The sequence below is a fragment of the Bubalus bubalis genome, chromosome 6 (genome assembly GCF_019923935.1).
Source record: "Bubalus bubalis isolate 160015118507 breed Murrah chromosome 6, NDDB_SH_1, whole genome shotgun sequence".
Classification (NCBI taxonomy): domain Eukaryota; kingdom Metazoa; phylum Chordata; class Mammalia; order Artiodactyla; family Bovidae; genus Bubalus; species Bubalus bubalis.
Window position 1 is genome coordinate 35,094,154 of NC_059162.1, and position 25,961 is coordinate 35,120,114.

Consider the following 25,961-nt stretch of genomic DNA (forward strand, 5'->3'; position numbering starts at 1 on the left):
GCAACCCTATGGACTGTAGCCTGCCAGGCTCCTCTGTCAATGGGGATTCTCCAGGCAGAATACTGGAGTGGGTTGCCAGGTCCTCCTCCATTTACATGTATACTACCTCCCATATAATGTGAGAACCTTCTAGTAGTATACTTCTATGACCCCTCTCCCATCCTTTTTCCTATTGCTGTCGTGTATTTTACTTCTACATAAGTTCCACAATATAATCTGTTTTTGACAGTTAATTATCTCTTAAATAAAAAGTCCTTAATATTTACATATGCCTATTACTTATAGTATTTTCTAAAAGCTTTATTAATAGCCTTCTGTTTATTAATTCCTCAATCTCATTCATTTAAATAACAGGTATTTTATCATTTGTAGTCACATCTCAGTTATCTTTATTTATATATGCTTTATATCTGATATAAAGCATATGTTTATTAGGTTGAATTTTATTTCTTTACACACCTAGAGCACACTAGATGGTGAGCTGCTATGAGAGCAGATTCAATGTTCTTTACTTTTATATCTTTAATACTTATTAATAACAAATGGTATAAAAACTGATGGAATAAATAACATCTCAAACTGTTATTTTGAAAAATAAGTGAATTTTATTCTGTGGTCTGTGGAATTTTACAAGAAAACTTAACACTGGTGGGCTTGTCATTAGATTATGCCATTGATTTTCAAAGGATATGACTAGGGATTGAGGATGCAAAGCTTCAATGCAACAAATTACAGAACTAGGTTTTTACCTACTCCCTCAACCCTATCTACTGCAATTCTGTAGAGCCTCAACTGTAGATGATTTCAGGCTCTTTTTGTGGGAGCCTGTAAGAGAGTATAAAGAATGGCAGAAATATCCGATGTTCCCGAAGACAAAGTAAAAAGTTAAATACTTCAGAATGGAGGGCGTGGTCAGCAGTGTCTTAAACAGAACTGGGATTAAGTAAAGCAAGAATTTTCGTGTCCTCTGGATTCTGTGACAAGGAAGTTCAGTGAGGTAGATGGTGGTAGCTGAGATGAGACTGCAGTGGATCCAGGAGAAAAGTGGGAGGTGAAGAGGAGACAGGTTCTTGGAAACAACCGCAGGTTCCCAGGGAAGGGAAGAGAGAGACAGAGACGAAGGCTGCTAGGGGGAGGACTACCTTCTTTAGCTCTACTTCCGCTGGGTCAGCGGGGTCCCGACTGCAAAGCGATGACCTACGCGGTGGCACTGGGCGCTCTCAGCAGAGGTGCAGGTCGAGCAACTCACTGACCCGCTGCCCCAGGTGCACTGAGTTTGCCTGGAAGATCCTGGACGCCGGAGCGCTCTTTAGATGCCGCCTCGGGGGAGGAACGCCTTCCTCCCTCCCAAGGGAGGCGTTCTTCCTCCCTCCCAAGCTCTCCTCAGCTCGCGGTCGACTTAGGCTTGGAAGGTCCCGGACGCTGCGTTTGGCGCCTCAGCTTCCAACTTCTGAGGGCGGGCGCTCCCGCGGCGTCCCGGCCAGGGCCTCACGCACGAGGCTCTTCAAGCGACGCCCGAGAGCCACTGGCGCGGACCCGCTCGCCTCAGGCGGCTGAGAACCGTGGTGGCTTGAGTCGGGCGGTTGCGGCAGCCCGGCTGACCGCGCGGACCCTGAGCAGCTGCGGCGTCGAGGAAGCGGCAGGTGGCGTGGCCGCCGGCGGGACGCCCTCCCTGGGGCCAGGAGGAGAGGCGGCCTGCGGTCCCCGCCATCGCGGGGCAGCGCTGGCCGGACCATGCTGCGCTGGCTGCGGGGCTTCGTGCTGCCCGCGGCGAGTTGCCACACCGACGAGGAAGACTACTTACACTACAAGAACCTTTTCCAAGACCTGGACCACAACGGGGACGGGGTGGTGGACATCTTGGAGCTCCAAGAGGGCCTGAAAAACTGGAACCCCTCTTTTGCCCGGGAGAAGGTGAGTAGCCCCGCCTGTCCAGAGAGGTGCTGGGCAGAAGGTAAAGGTGTTACTGGACCAGGATTCTTGGGTTTCCCTAATCAATAAAAATTGGTAAGAGGTCAGTCAGGAAATTCAAGGCAAGGCTTTATTGGGGCCCCTGCTGCAACAGGGGATAGTGAAAGCAAGTAACAGTTTTCCTTACTCGCTCCCAGAGAAGGGAGCAAGCTGATTCCTACTATGGGGTTAGGGTAGGAATATGTTCAGGCATCAGGCAGGAGGGGTGGCTTAGGTGGTTTGCCCACCCCATTGGCAGGGGGACCTGTGCAGTATCTCTGGTTTTGCTCTAGGCTCTTCAGAAGTGGCGGTTGGGTTTTTCGTCTTTTTGTACTTTGTCCATAATTTGTCCCATTGTGCATCCACTTAGTTATTTTTAATCCCTTATAGTTTCTTTGTATTTTGTTGCTCCAGGAGATGTTTGTCCAGGAAAATGCAAGCACTTCCGCAAAGGGTCCCAGGCCCTAGCCTGCCTCAAATCCAGACTTGCCCTTTCCAGAGACGCTCCCAAGGGTCCTGGGTGGGCATAACTTCCCTGAGCCTCTCAGAGGGGGGAAGGCAGCCCAAGAAAAACACCTTCTCCATCTTCTTAAAGTGATCACTTTGAACAAACACCAGAGCCTTCTCTTGGGGTTTTTGGAAGATGCTGAGTGGGTTTCTGGTGACTCATTCACCATTTACTGAACTGGCACAGAATTTCACAGGCTTCATTAGCCTTTGCGAATGCAGGAGTCAAAGACATTATCTTTTCTGTAGTCATTTACCGCCCACGATTCATGCTTTCAGAGTTTTCTTCTAATGACAGGCACACTGGAGTTACCAGAGCTGCAATCCCACACCAAAGCCTGAGGGGGAGTCAGACCTTGATCCATAGGATTATACTTCAGCTGATTGTTTTAGTACCTTGCCTAAATTACGGATGCCTTTCTTCTCTAGATGAATCTTGAGTTGATTATTTAAAAACTGTTTAGGTGGAAGTTTCAGAATACCAAGAGAAAACAATCATTTTATTTCCAGTGCAAAATAGTCTTCTGATATTAACCTACTTGTTCAGCTCTCTACCAGTGAGATGTGTGTGTGTGTGTGTGTATGTTTGTATGTATTAGAGTTCCAAATGGTTCCCATGGTTCAGCAAGTTCCTTGAGTTCTATACTCCAAAAATGTATTGCTCTGGTTTGATTATCTCATCTCAATCCTATATCCTCCCACTCTGCTTAGTCTTTTCAGATTGATGCCAAGAAGCCATCTCCTTGACTATTTTTCTTTTGTCCCTGGATCCTGTCTCTCAGGACAGTCTCCAGTAAGCCAGAATTCTAGGACCCTGTACCTCAGTCTGTCAAGTGTGTTAGGCTTCTGCTTACCTGAGAAGGGATATCAGAGAATAAACCTTAGAGAGACGTATGAATCAGAGAGGAGTGGTAGGAATATAGGAACATTAACATGAATACTGCTTTAGTATGTACACTGTGTCTTTGAAAATGGTATGCCACTCATGAAAGGTATTACCTTTAAGCCCTGACTTGGAAGAACACCACTTACTTGTTCTGTCTGTACAGCAGGCCAGCAGCTTCTGGTTAGTGCTTTATGTGAAAGGCCTGGTGGGTCCTGTTATCATTATATGGCCCCTTTGGAGTATAATAGGACATTTGGTCCAATGCAGGGTACTCTATATACACATGTTCTGAAATCAAACACCCTTTACTGTTGGATTGTCCTGCCAGCTGAGGCTTTGCAGGCAAGTAAGGCAAACACATACTTAGAGTGTGTCAATTCCTGTGAAGATGAAACACTGTACCTTTCAGGGTAGAACAGCTTCAGGGTAATGGACTTGCTGCTCAGTGGCTGGTAGGTTCCCTGAAAGGATGATGTTATGTCTGTGCTTCAGTCTCTGATGGCAGTAGGTTGGGCATTTGGAAGCATCAGTAGCGATATTAGGCTTGGAAAATGGAACCCATACTGATGGATATGCATCCATGAAAGAAAAGAAAGATAAAAAGTTTAGTCCCTCAGTCGTGTCTGACTCTTTGCAACCCCATGGACTGTAGCCTACCAAGCTCCTCTGTCCATGGGATTTTCCAGGCAAGAGTACTGCAGTGGGTTGCCATTTCCTTCTCCAGAGGATCTTCCCAACCCAGGGATCGAATGCAGGCCTCCCACATTGTAGGCAGACGTTTTACCGTCTGAGCCACCAGGGAAGTCCTATGCATCCATGCATCCATGGATGGCGTCTATCTCTACCACCATGGCTGTTCCATCCCTGAGTCTACTGTGTCAGCACTGCTGTTCATATGTCAGCTGTTGAGAGAGTCTGGCTGACTTCAGCTGGCTGGGTCACTGTATCTGCTTGGTTATTTTATACCTCTTCCACAGTAGGAACTGTACAAAATGAAAATATTTTTACTTTGTGTTCACTCCCATAGATCCATCCTCATGCATATTCCCCAGACCTCTGTGTCTCTGATCTTTTAATCTTTTTCTTGCCAGGCTACTGATCATCCAAACAAGCTACTCATCACTGTCCACAAGTCTCTATACATTGTTATTTCTGTCCACTTCTCTTTCTACATAAAGTGAATGATCAGGTACACAACTTGACATTCTTCTCTCTTTCCCCTTATTGCTGTCTTTCTGGACTGTTCTTGAATGGTATTATAATGCACATCAAGCTATTTTCGATTTGCATTCACATACTCTGAAACCCATCCAAGGACCAAGCTCATCCTTTTCCCACCTTTGTTGGCTGGTAATAATGAACTTCCATGTATTTATAAGAATGAGTTTAAGGAGAGGTGATGGTATAACAGTGGTGAAGCTTGGAGATCTGAACCATTCTTTGTTTTGTTTGCACTCTGGTTCTGCTTGTGCCTGATCTCAGATGTTCTCTTCCATTATGGAGATTGCTCCTGGACTCACCAAAACTTATGACTTGGTGAGTCTGATAGAACCCAACTCATGATAGTCAACCATGGCTGTGTGTTCATTGTAATTTAATTTTATTATTATTTTTTAACATCTTTTTTTTATGTTTATATTTATTTTGGCTGTGCTAGGTCTTCATTGCTGCATGGGCTTTTCTCTAGTTGCAGCGAGTGGGGGCTTCGCTCTAGTTGTGGTGTGCAGGCTTCTAGTCGCAGTGGTTTCTCTTGTTGCAGAGCACGGGCTCTAGGGCACCAGGCTCTGGTAGTTGTAATTCCTGGGCTCTAGAGCACAGGCTGAATAGTTGTGGTGCCTGGACGCAGTTGCTCTGTGGCATGTGGGCTCCTCCTTCCTGGTCCAGGGATCAAACCCATGTCTCTTGCATTGGCAGGCAAATTTTTCATCAACGAGCCGCCAGGGAAGCCCTGGGTAATCATTTGAAGTCCCATATTTAAGGACTGTGTTTCTATCAGGGTCCCGTAGCATGTCAGGAACTGTTGCAGTTTTCTCCTGCAGACTCTCCTTTGGGGGCACACTATAAAGCTTCTCATAATATCTTTTCATACTTCTGATACTTTCAATACCATAGAGTCTGCTGGGTCAGGTGGCCCAAGAGGCAGGGCCACTTACTCTATAGCTAGGACATGTTGAAGAGCTCTTGCCCATTATGGTCCCCATAGAACGCTGTTAGCCTTTCCTGGTTCTCAAAAGTGAGTCAGAGCAGTTTTCTCAATTTTGAAATACATTACCTCCAGAACTCAGAAGCCTCAGATGTTGGTTTCCTTCTTAGGGAGGTATGAGATTCAGTCATTTCCCCTTTATTTTGGTGGTGGTGGTGGGACATATCCTGACATGCCCCAGACCACTGGTTTTGGAAATACTTAGTTGATGTGGTAGACCCCTGAATCTTTATTGACTTTATTATTTCTCATTCTCTGGAGGCATATTTCTTACCAACTGCTGCTACTGCTAAGTCGCTTCAGTCGTGTCCAATTCTGTGTGACCCCATAGATGGCAGCCCACCAGGCTCTGCCGTCCCTGGGATTTTCCAGGCCAGAGTACTGGAGTAGATTGCCGTTGCCTTCTCTGATATCTTACCAAGGCTTCCAACATATTGCTACTTATTGTTTACCAAGTCCATTTAACATGTTTTCATCAACATAGAGGACCAGCATGATGTTCTATGAATGTGTAGTTGGACCAGATCCCTTTATGACAGAAGGTGGGAGATGTAAATGTATTTATTGCCCATCTGATGTGAATGTCACCTGCTTCTGGTTATCTTTCTTGGTAAATGGAAAACAGTACATTCGTCAGATCAATGGCCGTATGCTACGTCCTTGAGGCTGTGTTAATCTGCTCTACTAAATACCACATCTGGATCTAGAGCTGCAGTTGACTTGTCTGCTACTTGGTTGAGTTTGAAGTCGTCCACTGTCATCCTCCTCCTCACCTAGCTTTTGTAGGGCTTATACTAGTGAATTAAGTGGTGGGGACCACCATCCCTGAATTTCTTAGTAAGTCTTTAGGGATAGTACTAATCTCTACTAGGAAGTGATATTGGTTTTTTCCAATTTTTAAAATTGTGATAAAAATTCATGTATTATAAAATTTAGCATCTTAAACCACTTTTAAGTGTACAGTTCAGTGGTATTAAATCAGTTCAGTTCACTCAGTTGTGTCTGACTCTCTGTGACCCCATAGATTGCAGCATGCCAGGCTTCCCTGTCCATCACCAACTCCTGGAGCTTACTCAAACTCATGTCCATCAAGTTGGTGATGCCATCCAACCATCTCATGCTCTGTTGTCTTTCTCCTCCCGCCTTCAGTCTTTCCCCGCATCAGGGTCTTTTCTGATGAGTCAGTTCTTTGCATCAGGTGGCCAAAGTATTGGAGTTTCTGCTTCAGCATCAGTCCTTCCAATGAATATTCAGGACTGATTTCCTTTAGGACAGACTGGTTGGATCTCCTTGCAGTCTAAGGGACTCTTCAAGAGTCTTCTCCAACACTACCATTCAAAGCATCAATTCTTCGGCGTTCAGCTTTCTTTACAGTCCAATTCTCACATCCATACATGACTACTGGAAAAACTATAACTTTGACTAGACCTTTGTTGGCAAAGTAATGTCTCTGCTTTTAAATATGCTGTCTAGGTTGGTCATAGCTTTTATTCCAAGGAACAAGCATCTTTTAATTTCATGGCTGTAGTCACCATCTGCAGTGATTTTGGAGCCCCCCAAAAATAAAGTTTCTCACTGTTTCCATTGTTCCCCCATCTATTTCCCATGAAGTGATGGGACCAGATGCCATGATCTCAGTTTTCTGAATGTTGAATTTTAAGCCAACGTTTTCACTCTCATCTTTCACTTTCATTAAGAGGTTCTTTAGTTCTTCTTCACTTTCTGCAATAGGGTGATGTCATCTGCATAACTGAGGTTATTGATATTTCTCCCGACAGTCTTGATTCTAGCTTGTGTTTCATCCAGCCTAGCATTTCACATGATGTACTTTGCATATGTTAAATAAACAGGGTGACAATATGCAGCCTTGATGTACTCCTTTCCCCATTTGGAACCAGTCTGTTGTTCTATGTTGAGTTCTAACTGTTGCTTCTTGACCTGCATACAGATTTCTCAGGAGGCAGGTAAGGTGGTCTGATATTCCCATCTCTTTAAGAATTTTCCACATTTTGTTGTGATCCACACAGTCAAAGGCTTTGGCGTAGTCAGTGAAGCAGAAGTAGATGTTTTTCTGGAGCTCTCTTGCTTTTTTCTATGATCCAGTTGATATTGGCAATTTGATCTCTGGTTCCTCTGCCTGTACTAAATCCAGCTTGAACATCTGGAAGTTCGCAATTCATGTACTGTTCAAGCCTGATTTGGAGGATTTTGAGAATTACTTTGCTAGCATGTGAGGTGAGTGCAATTTCCTTTCTTTGGGATTGGAATGAAAATGTACCTTTTCTAGTCCTGTGGCCACTGCTGAGTTTTCCAAATTTGCTGGCATATTGAGTGCAGCACTTTCACAGCATCATCTTTTAGGATTTGAAATAGCTCAAGTGGAATTCCATCACGTCCACTAACTTTGTTTGTAGTGATGCTTTCTAAGGCCCACTTAACTTTGCATTCCAGGATGTCTGGCTGTAGGTGAGTGATCACACTGTTGCAGAAACCAGTAATTGAGAAACCAAGCAGCACACTCAGAAAGTTGGAGAACTCAGGTTTATTATGCCTGCAGGCCCAGGGGAGTTAACACTCCGAGCTCTGAGCCCCGAACGAAGGGGTTACAGAGTTCTTACAGACAGATTATAGTGGGCAACGTTAGCTGCTAATAGCCTGGTTTAAACTAAGGGATTTCACGAGCGCAGGAACAGCAGTCAAGACAGGAAGGGGATGCCTGACCTTTACAGGGACAGGAAATGTTTAAGCAGGTTTGCAGGGGCTGGGCAATTGCAAAAAGCAGGACAAGGGTGAGTGAGATAAGCTCCAGTTCCTAGTGTTGTAAGTCCCCACTTTCTGAGACTACATGACCTATGTGATCCAGACTTTGTAAGGCGCAAGCTGAGTTACAGAGGCAGAATGAGCAGAAGGTTATGTAAATTTATTTTCCTCTTCAATACCATCGTGGTTATCTGGGTCATGAAGATCTTTTTTGTATAGTTCTGTGTATTCTTGCCACCTGTTCTTAATATCTTCTGCTTCTGTTAGGTCCATACCATTTCTGTCCTTTATTGTGCCCATCTTTGTATGAAATGTTCCCTTGGCATCTATAATTTTCTTGAAGAGAGCTCTAGTCTTTCCCATTCCATTGTTTTCCTCTGTTACTTTGCATTGTGCATCCATCACTGAGGAAAGCTTTCTTATCTGTCTTTGCTATTCTTTGGAACTCTGCATTCAAATGGGTATAAAATACATTTTTATATTCAGTTTAGTTCAGTCGCTCAGTTGTGTCCGACTCTTTGAGACCCCATGAGCCGTGCACACCAGGCCTCTCTGTCCATCATCAACTGCCAGAGTTCACCCAAACTCATGTCCATTGAGTTGGTGATGCCATCTAACCATCTCATCCTCTGTCATCCCCTTCTCCTCCTGCCCTCAGTCTTTCCCAGCATCAGGGTTATTTCAAATGAGTCAGCTCTTCACATCAGGTGGTCAAAGTATTGGAGTTTCAGCTTCAACATCAGTCCTTCCAATGAACACCCTGGACTGATCTCCTTTAGGATGGACTGGTTGGATCTCCTTGCAGTCCAAGGGACTCTCAAGAGTCTTCTCCAACACCACAGTTCAAAAGCATCCATTCTTTGGCACTCAGCTTTCTTTCTAGTCCAACTCTCACATCCATACATGACTACTGGAAAAACCATAGCCTTGACTAGACAGACCTTTGTTGACAAAGTAATGTCTCTGCTTTTTTCTATACTCTCTAGGTTGGCCATAACTTTTCTTCCAAAGAGTAAGCATCCTTTAATTTCATGGCTGCAGTCACCATCTGCAGTGATTTTGGAGCCCCCCAAAATAAAGTCACTCAATGTTTCCACTGTTTCCTCATCTATTTGCCATGAAGTGATGGGACCGGATGGCATGATCTTAGTTTTTTGATGTTGAGCTTTAAGCCAACTTTTTCACTGTCCTCTTTTGCTTTCATCAAGAGGCCCTTTAGTTCTTCGCTTTCTGCCATGAGGGTGGTGTCATCTGCATATCTGAGGTTATTTATATTTCTCCTGGCAATCTTGATTCCAGCTTGTGCTTCCTCCAGCCCAGCGTTTCTCATGATGTACTCTGCATATAAGTTAAATAAGCAGGGTGACAATGTACAGCCTTGATGTACTCCTTTTCCAGTCCATGGAACCAGTCTGTTGTTCCATGTCCAGTTCTAACTGTTGCTGCCTGACCTGCATACAGGTTTCTCCAGAGGCAGGTCAGGTGGTCTGGTATTCTCATCTCTTTCAGAATTTTCCACAGTTTATTGGGATCCACACAGTCAAAGGCTCTGGCATAGTCAATAAAGCAGAAATAGATGTTTTTCTGGAACTCTCTTGCTTTTTCCATGATCCAGCGAATGTTGGCAATTTGATCTCTGGTTCATCTGCCTTTTCTAAATCCAGCTTGAACATCTGGAAGCCCACGGTTCATGTATTGCTGAAGCCTGGCTTGGAGAATTTTGAGTATTACTTTACTAGCATGTGAGATGAGTGCAATTGTGCGGTAGTTTGAGCATTCTTTGTCATTGCCTTTCTTTGGGATTGGAATGAAAACTGACCTTTTCCAGTCCTGTGGCCACTGCTGAGTTTTCCAACTTTGCTGACATATTGAGTGCAGCACTTTCACAGCATCATCTTTTAGGATTTGAAATAGCTCAACTGGAATTCCATCACTTCCACTAGCTTTGTCCGTGTTTATATTTAATTTTTATATTGAATACATTTAATATTTAATTATATTAAATGCATTTAATAATAATATTCATTTATGCAATTATCACCACTATCCATCTCAGGAACTCTTTCACCTTTAAAATGGAAACTCTATACCCATTAAACAGTAACTCCTCATTCCCTCCTTCTTCCTGGCCTTGAACGTCACCATTCTATTTTTTGTCCCTATGATTCTGACAACTTTGTGTATCTCATGGAAGTGGAATCATACAGTGTTTGTCTTTGTGTGACTGACTGACTTCACTTAGGATAATATCCTCACCATCCATCCACGTATCTTCCCTGGTGGCTCAGCTGCTAAAGAATCTGCCTGCAAAGCGGGAGACCTGGATTTGATTCCTGGGTTGGGAAGATCCCCTGGAAAAGGGAACGGCTACCCACCGCAGTATTCTGGCCTACAGAATTCCATGGACTGTATAGTCTGTGGGGTCGCAAAGAGTCGGACACAACTGAGTGACTTTCACTTCACTTCACTTCCCTCCATGTTGTAGCATATGTTAGAATCTTTCCTTTTTAAGGCTGATTAATATTCCATGGTATGTATATACCCCATTTTTGGTGCTGTATTATTCTCAGCCTTTCATTGTTTTTCTCCAGTGCAGTGATGCTTCCATCAACATCCATCCAATTATATAGTTTTTATAATTAGCCAGTGCATTCTCTTCCCATCGCAGTTAATCATCTGCCACCAGAGATGGTGTTTCATGTGCAGTCAGCTTCCTAAGACCATTTGTGGTACCAGCTGCCATAGGTTGTAGTCCATGAGAACTGCCTCTACTACTCAGATTCATTCTTGAGAAGTTTATTGGGAAGTGCTCCTAGGGACAGTACCTGAGAGGGCTGGTGGAAGCAGGACTGGACAGAAGGAGAAGTTGAACTGTGATGGAATTACAACAGAGGCTTCAGACAATTCAAGAGGAACTGTGGATCTTAAGAGTTCCTTGGGAGCCAATGTGAGTCAAATATCTCAAGGAGGGAGTTATTACATAGGCCCTTAAGAATTGTCGTATCTTGGGGCTTTCCTGGTTGCCCAGTGGTTGTGAATCCACCATGCAGTGTGGGGACTGTGGGTTTGATCCCTGGTCAGGGAACTAAGATCCTACATGCTGCGGAGCAACTAAGCCTGTGCACTGCAACTAGAGAGTCTAAAAGATCAAAGATCTCTCGCAGCCAAATAAAGAAACAAATAAATATTAAAAAAAAAAAAGAGTTGTCCCATCTTGAGGCAGGAAGACCAGGCCTTTGTTACCTGTCCCCTGCCTCCTTCACTCCCTCCCCCATTTATTGAACTTGGGTTGCTCCTAGGGAATGACTTTAGGCAAGGTGAATCTTTTCAGCCCAGGGTGACATAAAGGGAGGGAGGGACTCAACTGAGAGCTGTCCATTAATACTGACAGCTACTGTCAGTCCTGAGGGGCATTGGTGGGCAGTGCACTATAGAATGTACTACAGTGATAAATTTTGAAAGTAATGCTGATAGGATTCATTGGTTAATTGGATTTGTACTGTGAGGTATAAGAGGAAGTCAAGAATGACTCCAGTATTTTCAATTTGAAAAAATGAATGGATAATGGTTTTATCCATTTTTTAGCTGTTTGCTAAAATCAGGCAGAATTGGAGAGTAGTGAGGTAGGATAAGTGGTTAATAAAGAGTTCTTAGTGTGGACATTGGAGGTTTCTTTTAAACATCCAAGTGGATATATCTAATAGTAGTTTTGAATTTGAGCCTGAATCTCTGAGGAGATGTCAGGGTTAGAGATGTATATCATCAGCATTATATATGCAAAGCTTTAATATTGGATGAGATCCCTAGAAGGTGTATATAGAGAAGTGGTCTGAGGACTGAGCACTGGATCACTGCAACATTTTGAGATCAGGAAGAGCCAATGTACAACTCTGAAAAGCAGCACTTAATAAAGTGAAAGGAGATCAGGAGTGTGTGAGCTCTTGGGAGCCAATGTGAGTCAAATATCTCAAGGAGGGAGTTATTACATAGGACTGAGAGGTCTGCTAAGAGGTCTTATAAGGTGAAGACTGATTTTAACTAAGGGATTTGTCAAGATGGAGGAAGTTTGTAACCTCAAGCAATTTCATGTAGGTGTGTACCTTGTTGTTGGTTGTATCTCTGAGGAATGTGTGAGGACCAGGATGCTATGATAGACATGCTAGACATCAGGAGAGGGGTACAACACAGAGAGCACTCCAAGCTGGGGCTTTGGTCCCTATATTATATCCTTCTCTGATACAGGTTTTTTTTTTGTTTTTTTGTTTTTTTTTCTGCTTCAAATGCTGAACAACCAATAAATGGTCGACATTGAGTTCTTCGGTAACTTCTCATGTAGTTGTAAGAGGATGAGCTTCAGTGATCCTCTCAGTTGGTCACTGTCAACTTCCGATGGCCAGCCACTGTGTTCCTCATCTTTAAGGCTCTCATCTCCTTTGCAAAACTTCTTGAACCACCACTGCACTGTATGTTCATTAGCAATTCCTGCGCCAAATGCATTGTTGATGTTGCAAGTTGTTTCTGCTGCCTTATGACTCATTTTGAACTCTTAATAAGAAAATTGTTTGAATTTACCTTTTGTCTGATATCATTTCCCTGGTCTAAAATGAACATAAAATATGCACCAGAATCATACAACTGAGCGACCAGCACTTTCACTTTTTCAATAATAAAATATAGAACAATTATAACAATATACTGTAATAAAAGTTATGAGAACATGATTGTTAATTATTGTGCTTGGTTGCTCAGTCATGTCCAACTTTTTGTGACCCCACAGACTGTAGCCTGCTGGGTTCCTCTGTCCATGAGGATTCTCCAGGCAAGAATACTGGAGTAGGTTGCCATGCCCTCCTCCAGGGGATTTTCCCAAGCCAGGGATTGAACCAGGTCTCCTGCATTGCAGGTGGATTCTTTACCACCTGAGCCACCAGGGAAGCCTTGCTAAGAGAGATGCAAATCAAAGCTATAATAAGGTATCACCTCATACCAGTCAGAATGACCATCATCAAAAAGTCTATAAATAATAAATACTGGAAAGAGTGTGGAGAAAAGGGAACCATCCTACACTGTTAAATTGGTGGGCTACTATATAAAACAGTACAACATTTCCTTAAAAAACTAAAAATAGAGTTATGATATGATCCAGCAACCCCACTCCAGGGCATATATCTGGGAAAGACAAAAACTCTAATTTGAAAAGACATATGCACCTCAGTGTTCATGGAAGAACTATTTACAAAAGCTAGAACATGGAAGTAACCTTAGTGTCAATCAACAGATGAATGGATAAAGAGGATATGGTACATAGATAATGGAATATTACTCAAACACAAAATGAATGAAATATGCCATTTGCAACAACATAGATGGACCATGGGCTTCCCCATGTCTCAATGGTAAAGAATCCGCCTGCAGTGCAGGAAAAGCAGAAGATGCGGATTTGATCCCTGAGTTGGAAAGAGCCCCTGGAGGAGGAAATAGCAACCCACTCCAGTTTTCCTGCCTGGGAAATCCCATGGACAGAGGAGCCTGGTGGGCTACGTCCATGAGGTCGCTAAAGAGTTGGCCACAACTGAGCAACTGAGCACAGCACAGATGGACCTAGAGATTATCATACTAAGTGAAATAAGTCAAGGCAGAGAAAAAACAAATATTATGTGGTATCACTTATATATGGAATCTAAAAATAATAATACAGGTGAACTTATTTGGAAAACAGAAGCAGACTCACAGACAGAAAACAAACTTATGGCTACCAAAGGGGAAAATTCGGGGGCGGGGGTGGATAGATTAGGAGTATGGGATTAAAGCCTTTGACTGTGTGGATCAAAATAAACTGTGGAAAATTCTGAAAGAGATGGGAATGCCAGACCACCTGACCTGCCTTTTGAGAAATTTGTATGCAGGTCAGGAAGCAACAGTTAGAACTGGACATGGAACAGACTGGTTCCAAATAGGAAAAGGAGTACATCAAGGCTGTATATTGTCACCCTGCTTATTTAACTTATATGCAGAGTACATCATGAGAAATGCTGGGCTGGAAGAAGCACAAGCTGGAATCAAGATTGCCGGGAGAAATATCAATAACTTCGGATAGGCAGATGACACCACCCTTATGGCAGAAAGTGAAGAGGAACTCAAAAGCCTCTTGATGAAGGTGAATGAGGAGAGTGAAAAAGTTGGCTTAAAGCTCAACATTCAGAAAACGAAGATCATGGCATCTGGTCCCACCACTTCATGGGAAATAGATGGGGAAACAGTGGAAACAGTGTCAGACTTTATTTTTTTGGGCTCCAAAATCACTGCAGATGGCGACTGCAGCCATGTAAAAGATGCTTACTCCTTGGAAGGAAAGTTATGACCAACCTAGACAGCATATTGAAAAGCAGAGACATTACTTTGCCAACAAAGGTCCGTCTAATCAAGCTATGGTTTTTCCAGTGATCATGTATGGATGTGAGAGTTGGACTGTGAAGAAGGCTGAGTGACGAAGAATTGATGCTTTTGAACTGTGGTGTTGGAGAAGACTCTTGAGAGTCCCTTGGACTGCAAGGAGATCCAACCAGTCCATTCTGAAGGAGATCAGCCCTGGGATTTCTTTGGAAGGAATGATGCTAAAGCTGAAACTCCAGTACTTTGGCCACCTCATGCGAAGAGTTGACTCATTGGAAAAGACTCTGATGCTGGGAGGGATTGGGGGCAGGAGGAGAAGGGGATGACAGAGGATGAGATGGCTGGATGGCATCACTGATTCGATGGATGTGAGTCTAAGTGAACTCCGGGAGATGGTGATGGACAGGGAGGCCTGGCATGTTGCGATTCATGGGGTCGCAAAGAGTCGGACATGACTGAGTGGCTGAACTGAACTGAACTGATGAGATTAATAGTTACATACCATTATATATAAAACATAAACAGGACTTATTTATTTATTTATTTAGCACAGGATCTATATTTAATATCCTGTAATACCTGTAATGGAAAAGTATCTAAAGCTACATACATAAAACTAACACAATATTGCAAATTGAGTATAATTAAATAATTTCAAATAAAGTTATTAATATGGTCTTTTTCTCAGAATATTGTACCGTACATTTTAATGCTTTTTCTGTCTTAACTAAGCACTTACCACATACTATGGCCATAACTTTTGTGGTTTGAGGTGTGACAGCAAAACTGGCGTGAATTTCTTTTTCCTTCTTCACAATTTTACTGATAGAAAATTCATTCATACTGTAGATCTTGGCAACCTCAGTATACAGTTTTTTTTTCTTCCTTATTAGTCAAGAACTTTCCCAGTTTTACTTAAAGGAAGCATTTTATGGCTTCTCTTGGACATATCCAAATTTTTAGCATTACCACTCTTGTGTTTTGGGGCCATTACTAAGTAAAATAAGTGTTATTCGAACCCAAGAACTGTGATACTATGACAGGCAACATGATAATCTAGATTGATGGCTAGTAAGTGAATAAGGAGTGGGATATCTGGGCAAAGGGATAATTCACATCCTGGTCAGGATGGAACCTGATGGAGTGAGATTTCATCACACTACTCAGAACGGTGCTTAATCTAAACCTTATTATTTCTGGAATTTTTCACTTAATATTTTCAGACTATGGGTGACCATGGATAACAAAGTTGAAAAATATCAATAACCTCAGATATGCAGATGATGCCACTCTAATGGCAGAAAGTGAAGAGGAAGTAAAGAGCTTCTTGATGAGGGTGAAAGAGGAGAGTGAAAAAGCCGGCTTGAAACTTAACATTAAAAAAGCTAAGCTCATGGCACCCCATGTCATCACTTCATGGCAAATAGAAGGGAAAAAAGTAGAAACAGTGACAGATTTTATTTTCTTGGGCTCCAAAATCCCTGTGGATGGTGACTGCAGCCATGAAATTAAGACACTTGCTCCTTGGAAGGAAAGCTATGACAAACCTAGACAGTGTTTTAATAAGCAGAGAAATCACTTTGCTGACAAAGGTGCATATAGTCAAAGCTATGGTTTTTCCAGTAGTCATGTACAGATATGACAGTTGAACCACACAGAAGACTGAACACTGAAGAATTGATGCTTTCAAATTATGGTGCTGGACAAGACTGTTGAGATTCCCTTAGACTGCAAGGAGACTAAACCAGTCAATCCTAAAGGAAATCAACCCTGAATATTCATTGGAAGGACTGATGCTGAAGCCTCAAATACTTCGGCCACCTGATGCAAAGAGCCAACTCATTGGAAAAGACCTTGATGCCGGGGAAGATTGAAGGCACAAGGAGGAGGCAGCAGCAGAGGATAAGGTGGTCCAATAGCATCACTGACTCAATGGACATGAATTTGAGCAAACTCCAGGAGATAGTGGAGGACAGAGGGGCCTGACAGAGGACAGTGGGACATGACTTAGTGACTGAACAACAACAACTGAAAGTGCAGAAGGTGGGGAAGGGATTGCTACTATTCTTGGAATTTTTTAAAGTTGGGAAGTATTGAGACATATTGGCTCCAAACAGATATTCTCCATGATGTAATCAGAAGGGTTGGAAGACAATTAAACATGAATAATTTTCTCATTGTGATTTAATGTTAATTTTGTTTCCATGTAAGCCCCATATATCATCCCACTTGCTGGGAAATACTACCTACAGAATTAATTTGGAATCCATTTTGTGACATGTAAGTTCTCATGATCTCTCCCCTGCCTACCTTATCTCCTACTTTTCTCTCTTGCATTTTGTCCTTAGCAAATTAGAACTATTTAGGGTTGTTATAATGATTAAATGAGATTGTATATATAAAGTGCTTAAAAGGAAGTGCTCAATAAATATTAGCTGTTATCATTATCATCATTACTGTATTTTTTCTAACTAATATATGTTCTGCCTGCTTACAATACTGTCACATATTCTTGGAATGCCCTGTCCCATTGGTCTGCCCAGCTAATGGCAATTATTCTTTGTAGTTCTCAGTTCAAGTCCTCTCCCTCTGTGAAGACTCTCCTGAATCCTCCCACACTCCACTGTACCTTGAATACATTCCCATCACATCACCTAAATAATTCTCTTTTATTATGTGAATGGTCTCTACTAGTCTGTAATTTCCTTCAGGGCAGAGACTGCATCTTCTTGTCTTTTAATCCCTACCACATAGTGCATTGCCCAGTTCACAGTATTAATTCAACAAATGTAGATTAAGGACCTTGGTATGCCATACTCTATGCTAGGCATTTATGGTACAAAGATGAATAAGACATGATCTATACCTTTGAGATAGGAAACTCTTAGAAATATATAGATAATGCATTTTAAAATTATTCATTTTTTGTTCAAAAAAGCAGAGCACCTTAGTGAGGTTTGAACATATACTCTTCATAAAGCTACATCTCAAATCATAATCTGTGGGTCATATTGGAATCTCACATATTTTATCCCATTCAGTTTAATGGAGTGTGAGGTCTCTGATTGCAAAGACTATATACCTTACTTACTATCTTTATTCCCTCAAGGTATATGGCATTCATTTTTTACCTTAAGTAAACACTTACTTACATATAAGACTCATAATTATTTGAAATGAGTTTTGACTTCAGTATTGAACAAATTAAAAATCACCAAATGTATTTAACTTTGTAGCTGTGACTGAAAAACTAGGACAATGAATGTGGGTAGAAATCGTAACTAGTATGAGTGAAATATGCCAATGTTAACATGGTATAGTAGCTTTACTTGCTATATATCTCTGTAATGAGTTTCTTCTTTCTTATAGGATATTTATAAAACTGTAGATACCAATGCTGATTCCGGATTGAACTTCGAAGATTTTATGCGCTACCTTAAAGACCACGAGAGAAAAATGACGCTGGCATTTAATAGTCTGGACAAAAATAATGATGGTGTGTATGTGTGTGTGTGTTTTATCCACAGTTAGATTAACATGAATGATAACTGTGAATACTAAAGGATGTTTTTACTAGCTTTTAACTTACTCCCACTATCAAATACTCAATTATATCTATTACTTGTCTTGTGATAATTTTTTAATTTCTAAGAGTGATATGTGGATGATATTTATTAGTATTAAAATTTCTGTGGGGTTAGTCATATCTTTAATAAAATTGTTTTTTGTCTTCTGAATTTAAAACTTCTTGGCTTAATAAGTAGACCTCTTCACTCTTTTGCAATATATGAGCTAAAAGTATCATGGTGATTAAAATCATTAACATTTGTTGTTTTCTAGCTGACTTTGAAAATATTTCAGTTGTAGGAAAGTTAGTTAACACAGAGAGATAACAGATAGAAAGAAACAGTTACCTGTGACCTTGCTGTCTAGAGATCAGGCTTAACATTTTAATATATTTTTATATTTACTTTTAGACTTTTTGTTTCTATCTCTTTCTTGGTCTTTTTCTCTTTAAGTGAAATTGTGGTCGCACTGTATGTATAGTTTGATGTCCTACTTTTTTTGTTTAATGTCAGTGTAAGCATTTCACTTCATTTAATGTTCTTTGCAAGCACAGTTTTTAATGACTTTGAAATATTCAGTTGGTGAGTAGATGTATCTAATCAATCCCATATTTTTAAACATTTAGAATGTTTCCAGTCTTTTATACATACAATCAATATCCATGCTGATTTTCAGAGGAAAGGAATACTCGTATTTTGTTACAGATCCTTTAAATCAAAGAGACTAAATGTAAAAGTAGAATACCATTTCTGCATTCACATATGGCTAATTCATCATGGGTAATTAGAAATTAATTATACTTCATTTATGAAACATATTAATTTTAAAATTTTGTGAAGTCGAATTTTTTAATTGAAAAATTCTAAGTATACCATAAGGCAAAGTGTAACCTGAATGTTACAAGCTTTAGTGACCTATAAGCACAGAAGTGGTTGTATTTCCCTTAATATCCAAACCATAGGTTTCAAGCTTCCATTTACTTTCCAGGAGAAAGTTTAGGCCTTTGTGGGCCCTCCTACTTAAATAGTATCCAGAAGCTTTAGAAGTAGTACTCATTCATATCTGTGAATTAGACCTGGTCATCATTTGCTGTTGATCTAAGACTGATAGTTCTATTCTTGTGCTCTTCTGGAATTTCACTCCATTATTGATGGTTATTTACCACTGTGATCGTCATTTGTATGCTGAAAATACACTGTATCATAATCAGTGAAAGTAGAAAACCCCTAGTAAAAAATATATTACTATCGTCTCTGAAAATCAGTGCTTATAGCTCTTGGTAATAATAGAAAATACTCTTTCTGAGGCTAGATGGCCATCCAAAGTGATGTAATGATATAGCAATATAGATCTTTTAATTTCTGCCTTGACTGGTCAAACTGGAACATCACAGGCAAGTCCTGAAGTGGCACCACTCTGGAAGAGCTCTTGTCTGAATTCCTACTGGCTTCTTTTGTTTTTAGCATCTGAGCCGTGACGGTAGGTGTGAAGCTCTACTGTGGCTACCAGAGCTGCCATCCCCCTGCACTGCAGAGTGCAGGCCCTAGCAGACCTGCAGAGGCCCTGTTCTGATTGAGGCGCTTGCTTTGTGTCATCATTGCTGCCTCCTCAGTGACCACACTTCTGTAAAGCTCAGCCAGTTTACCTTGGCCATGATGCTTTTTGTGGGTATGAACGGGAATACCTCCTCTATTACAGATTGAATTTGTTGTTGTTTAGTCACTAATTTGTATTCGACTCTTTGTGACCCCATGGACTGTAGCCCCCCAGGTTCCTCTGTCCATAGGTTTTCCCAGGCAAGAATACTGGAGTAAGTTGCCATTTCCTTCTCCAATGGAGTGAATTGTGTACCCCTAAAAGATAAGTTGAAGTCCTAACCCCCAGATCTCAGACTGTGATCTTATTTGGAAATAGGTCTTTATAGAAGTAACCAAGAAAAATGAGGTCATTAGGGTATGCCCAATACCCTCTGTCCATGGAATTCTCCAGGCAAGAATACTGGAGTGGGTAGCCATGTGCTTCTCCAGGGGATCTTCCCAACACAGGGATCAAACCCAGATCTCCTGCATTGCAGGCAGATTCTTTACTGTCTGAGCCACCAGGGAAGCCCAATAGGACAGGTGTCACATAAAGGGGAAATTTGGATACAGGGACAGACATGCACAGAGGGAGATAATATGAAGTAGCCATTTGATAATGGAGTCAGGCTTGGAGTGATGTGTCTGTAAGCCAAGAAATACCTGAGACTACCAGACACTAGGAGAGAAATACAGGACAGATCCTTCCGTAGCATCTTCCAAAGGAGCATGGCCCTGCCAACACCTTGGTTTTACAGACTTTTGGCCTTCATCATTTTTTGGCCATATTTTGGCCAATATTTTGGCCAATAATCACTTTTGGCTTAAATTCCTATTTAAGCTACCCAGATTGTGGTCCTTTATTACAACTGCCCGAGGAAACAAATACAGTCCTCCCTCTTATTTGCTTAATCAGAAATTGTCCAATGCCAGCATATTTTGGGCCTCAAAGTACAGCTTTTTAAATTCATATGAACATGCTGCTACTTTCTCCCAGAGTGTTTCTAGATTGGCTGGGTTAAGGTAATTTCTTTTTTTTTTTTTTTCTCCTTTTTTAAAAAAATTTAAATTTATTTATTTTAATTGGAGGCTAATTACTTTACAATATTGTATTGGTTTTGCCATACATCCACATGAATCCGCCACGGGTGTACACCTGTTGTGCATTGTTGACTGTGGAGCCAATCTTTCCCCCTGAATCCTATTACTGGATCTGGCTCTGTACATGGTATCTTTTCCCTTCTTGTCCTTCCTGACAACATTGTTGAGACTCTCCCAGTTCATCACATATTAATGTGTATAAAACACTAATAGTAGGATTCAATTTTTACCACTGCATTTTCTGTGTCCCAGGAGGGTTTCCAGGCCTTATGCCAATCAATGGAAGCAAGAGGATGCTTGTGGGCTGGTGTACTATACTATCAAATTCACTAGCTGGAAGCATTCAAAGCCCAATGTGAACTGATCTGTTTAACTTCTCTCAAGAAGTATCTGAGTCCCTACTTCTGCGGAGCCAGAATGTCCTTGGAGTGTGGTCATAAATATGTGAAATGAAGTAATTCTTAGACGTAATTTCATCATTAAGGTTCTTTTTTGGAAGGAGTTTTTTTTTTTTTTTTTAGATTGGGAAAATGGTGGGAAAGAAACTAGAAATTTTTGTACTTTACCATCTGCCATCCCTGTTTTAGCTGCTTTATCTTCTATATCTTATTTTTGTCTCATGCAGTCCTCATAGCAGCTACCTTTTACGTATGAGAACAGTAATGCTAAGTAATACATTTGGTATTTCAGTGAACCTCATCTAGCAGGGTTTATGCCTTTGTGTAACCCTGAGCCACATTGACCTGGGCTTGGCCATTTGACTTGCTTCAACCATTAGGACCATTATTGTTGTTTAGTCCCTGAGTCATGTCCCACTCTTTGCAACCCCATGGACTTCATCGTGACAGGCTTCCTTCACTTTCACTATCTCCTGGAGTTTGCTCAAATTCATGTCTATTGAGTGGGTGATGCCATTCAACCATCCCATCCTCTGTCATCTCCTTCTCCCCCTGCCCTCAATCTTTCCCAGCATCAGAATCTTTTCCAATGAGTTGGCTTTTTGCGTCAGGTGGCCAAAGTATTGGAGCTTCAGCTTCAACATCAGTCCTTCGAATATTCAGGACTGATTTCCTTTATTTTATTTTTTTTTTTGGTTTTCGCAAGGTGCTTTTATTGGTACTATAAAGTCAACTTTACTGCCATGAAACTGTCTGGCCATATCTAATTTCCTTTAGAATGGACTGGTTGGATCTCCTTGCTGTCCTAGGGACTCTCAAGAGTCTTCTCCAATGCTACAGTTCAAAAGTATCAATTATTCAGTGCTTGGCTTTCTTAGTGGTCCAACTCTCACATCCATACATGACTACTGGATAAACCATAGCTTTGACTAGATGGACCTTTGTCTCAGTTTTTTAATACACTATCTAGGTTTGTCATAGCTTTTATTCCAAGGAGCAAGTGTCTTTTAATTTCATGGCTGCAGTTATCATTTGCAGTGATTTCGAAGCCCAAGAAAATAAAGTCTGCCAGTTTCCATTTTTCCCCATCTTTTTGTTTTGAAGTGATGGGACCGGATGCCATGATCTTAGTTTTTTGAATGTTGAGTTTTAAGCCAGCTTTTTCACTCTCCTCTTTCACCTTCCTCTTTCACCTTCACCTTCCTATTCACTTTCTGCCATTAGGGTGGCCTATTTCATTTCCATCTGTTCTACATTTCCATCTGATGTAAAAGACATGTGAGTGAAGCCATCTTGGATTTTCAGCTATGGTCAAACCTCTAGATCACTGAATTCACATGAGTGACCCAGGCAAAATCAGCAGAAGAACCAATGTGTTGAACCAAATTCTGATTGCATACTATTATCAAATACATTCTTATTAAACCAGTAAAATTTGAGATGGCTTGTTAACTTAGCAAAATAATCTGTAGTATAGAAGTGGAATAGTTTGCATTTCCCCCTGGAATTACAGGACTGGAATAGTCACAGTCTTCCTCTCCATGCATCTAACTACTGTTACTCTAGCAAATCCATTTCAAGCCCATCTTTCTCAGTGAAAACTTGCTGTATATAATTAAAGACAACATTGAATCTCCCCTTCAGTCCATAGGTATTGATTATATTCTGAATTACATTACCTAATTTTTCTCTACATCATAGCTTGAAATTTTAACTTCTTTTGCATAAGGATTAATTACTTAATGTAATTATAGGTCAACGAAACAGAGAATTTTTTAGCAGTTATGTGAGCTAGTGCACTAGGAACTGTGTTAACAAAGATTTTCAGAAGCAGACAGTTTTGGGGCAAAACCAATACAATATTGTAAAGTAATTAGCCTCTAATTAAAATAAATAAATTTAAATGTAAAAAAAAAAAGAATGAATAGCCATACACAAGCTAGACTATGATAATTGCTATACAAGTGATAGAGGGAGACTTTAATTGTGCTCAGGAACAATTTAGTTTTCTTCTGGGTCAATATATAAACAGAGTTGGAAAGAAAGGAGTTTTTTTAAGAAATTATTTTTTATTTAACATATAAAAATTGGAAGATTTTATATAAAAATTCAGTTTTCCCAGTTTTCTTTAAAATGAAACATATGACCCACTTTCAGTTCAGTTCAGTCGCTCAGTCGTGTCCGACTCTTTGTGACCCCATGAATCGCAGCACGCCAGGCCTCCCTGTCCATCACCAACTCCCGGAGTTCACTCAGACTCACATCCATCGAGTCACTTTATAACATGGTAAAAATCAGTGGGGTTTAGTAGCATTTACTCCATTTGTACAGATATCCGCTCCCCATAGACCATAGTGTTTGCCCCCTAATGTGAAGGTCAATACATGGTACCACTCATCTCTGCTCTTCCACTGTGTTTTCATTTTTTGTTTGTTTGTTTATGTATAGTTGATTTACAGTGTTGTATTCATTTCAAGTATACAACAAATTGATTTACTTATATATGTTCTATGTATATATATATATATAGTTGTATATTATTCTTTTTCAGATTCTTTTCCATTGTAGGTTATTACAAGATACTGAATATAGTTCTATACATGTAGGACCTTGTTGTTTATGTCCTCTACACAGTTAGTGTGTATGTGTTAATCTCAGCCTTCTAATTTATTTCTACCCCACCCTTTTCCTTTGGGATAACCATAAATTTATTTTCTATATCTGTGAGTCTGTTTCGGTTTTGTAAATAAGCTCATTTGAATTGTTTTTTTAGCTTCCACATATAAGTGATACCATATGATACTTGTCTTTGTCTGACTTACTTCACTTAGTATGATAATCTCTAGGTCTATCTGTGTTGCTGCAAATGGCAATATTTCATGTTTTCTTATGACTAATATTCTATTGTATATATGGAATATTCTTTATCCATCCATCAATGGACTTTTAGGTTGCTTCCATATCTTGGCTGTTGGTAAAGTAATGGTGGTAAATAATGCTGGAGTGAACATTGGGGTACATATATCTTTTCAAATTAGAGTTTTCATCTTTTCTGGATATATGCCCAGGAGTGGGATTGGTGGGGATCATGTGGTAACTCTATTTTTAGTTTTTTAAGGAACAGCCATACTGTTCTCCATAGTGGTTACACAAATTTACATTCCCATCAATAGTTTAGGAGGGTTCCCTTTTCTCCATGTCCTCTTCAGCATTTTTTATTCTGGATTTTTAATGATAGCCATTCTGACTGGTGTGAGGTGATACCTCTCTGTAATTTTTCTTTTCTTTAATAATTACTGTTGTTGAGCATCTTTTCACATTCTTGATGGCAACCTGTATGTCTTCTTTGGAGAAGTGTCAGTTCATGTCTCTTGCTTATTATTATTATTTTTTAAAAATATTGAGATGTATGAGCTGTTTGTAGTTTTTAGATATTAATCCCTTGTTGGTTGCATCATTTGCAAATATTTCCTCCTAGTCCATAGGTGGTCTTTTCATTTTGTTTTGTGATTTCTTTGGCTGTGCAAAACTTTTAAGTTTAATTAGGTCTCATTTATTTATTTTTGCTTTTGCTTCCATTACTCTAGGAGACAGATCCAAAACATTATTCCTGCGATTTTTGTCAAAGAGTGTTCTGCTTACTGTTTCCTCTAGGAGTTTTATAGCCTTACATTTAGGTGTTTAATCTATTTTGAGTTTGTTTTTGTGTATGGTATTAAAAATGTTCTAATTTCATTCTTTTAAATGTATCTATCCAGTTTTCCCAGTACCACTATTGAAGAGACTCCATTGTATATTCTTGAATTCTCCACTGTATATACTTGCCTCCTTTTTTGTAGATTAATTGACCATAAGTACATGACTATACCTGGGCTTTCTATCCTGAAGAAAGGTTTTTTTTTGTTTTTTTTTTTTTTCAGAGAGAACAAAGGCAGAAATTGTCAGACATAGCTTGTTAAAATGCCATTTCAAATTTGGCCCTAAATTACTATTTTTGGGGAAAATTTCATTGATATATAACATATATAGCCAAGTGCATACATTATAAGTAAAAGTGAGAGAGTCATTTCCTAGGCAGGTTGATAAGGAGTCTAGGGGTCCCCAAGGAGAGAGGGCTCTGGAATTCTCAAGGAGGAAGAAAGGACAAACTTTTCCTTCTCTACATTCCTTAGGATTATATAACAATAATGTATCCTGCCTGAGGACAGTCTCTGGATTAAGCCTTCTGGCTAATTCTGTTATCTTAAAATGTAAATTATGGGAGTAGGTCTGGTGAGGTCTTTACAACTTCCAGACATTCTTTGGATTCATTGGAGAGTATATAACTTCATTGCTAACACTAGCAAGGGGGTACTCTTTCTGCCCCCTCCTGATGCCTATGTCAGAAGCTTTCTCTATCTCCTTTATACTTTAATAAAACTTTATTACACAAAAGCTCTGAGCGATCGAGCCTTGTCTCTGGCCCAGGATTGAATTCTTCTCCTCCGGGGGCCAAGAATCCCGTGTCTTCTTGTGATTCATCAACAACCTTTCAAAAGCTTCACAAATTTTTCCAAGGCAAACATACAACATGAAAACAACATACAGATAAAGAAGCAGAATATTAGTAGCATCTCAGA

General features: G+C 40.6%; 1 protein-coding gene across 1 annotated transcript in view; it reads left to right on the forward strand.

Moving 5' to 3' along the window:
* The first annotated feature begins 608 nt into the window (after nucleotides 1–608).
* The window catches only part of LOC102389034 (calcium-binding mitochondrial carrier protein SCaMC-1), an 83,626-nt gene continuing 58,273 nt past the window's right edge, over nucleotides 609–25,961 (forward strand). Inside the window, exons 1-2 of the mRNA XM_045166222.1 lie at nucleotides 609–1,914; nucleotides 18,069–18,195. Coding sequence (XP_045022157.1) covers nucleotides 1,735–1,914; nucleotides 18,069–18,195 — 307 coding nt within the window. The 5' untranslated portion in view covers nucleotides 609–1,734. The remainder of the gene's footprint in view (nucleotides 1,915–18,068; nucleotides 18,196–25,961) is intronic.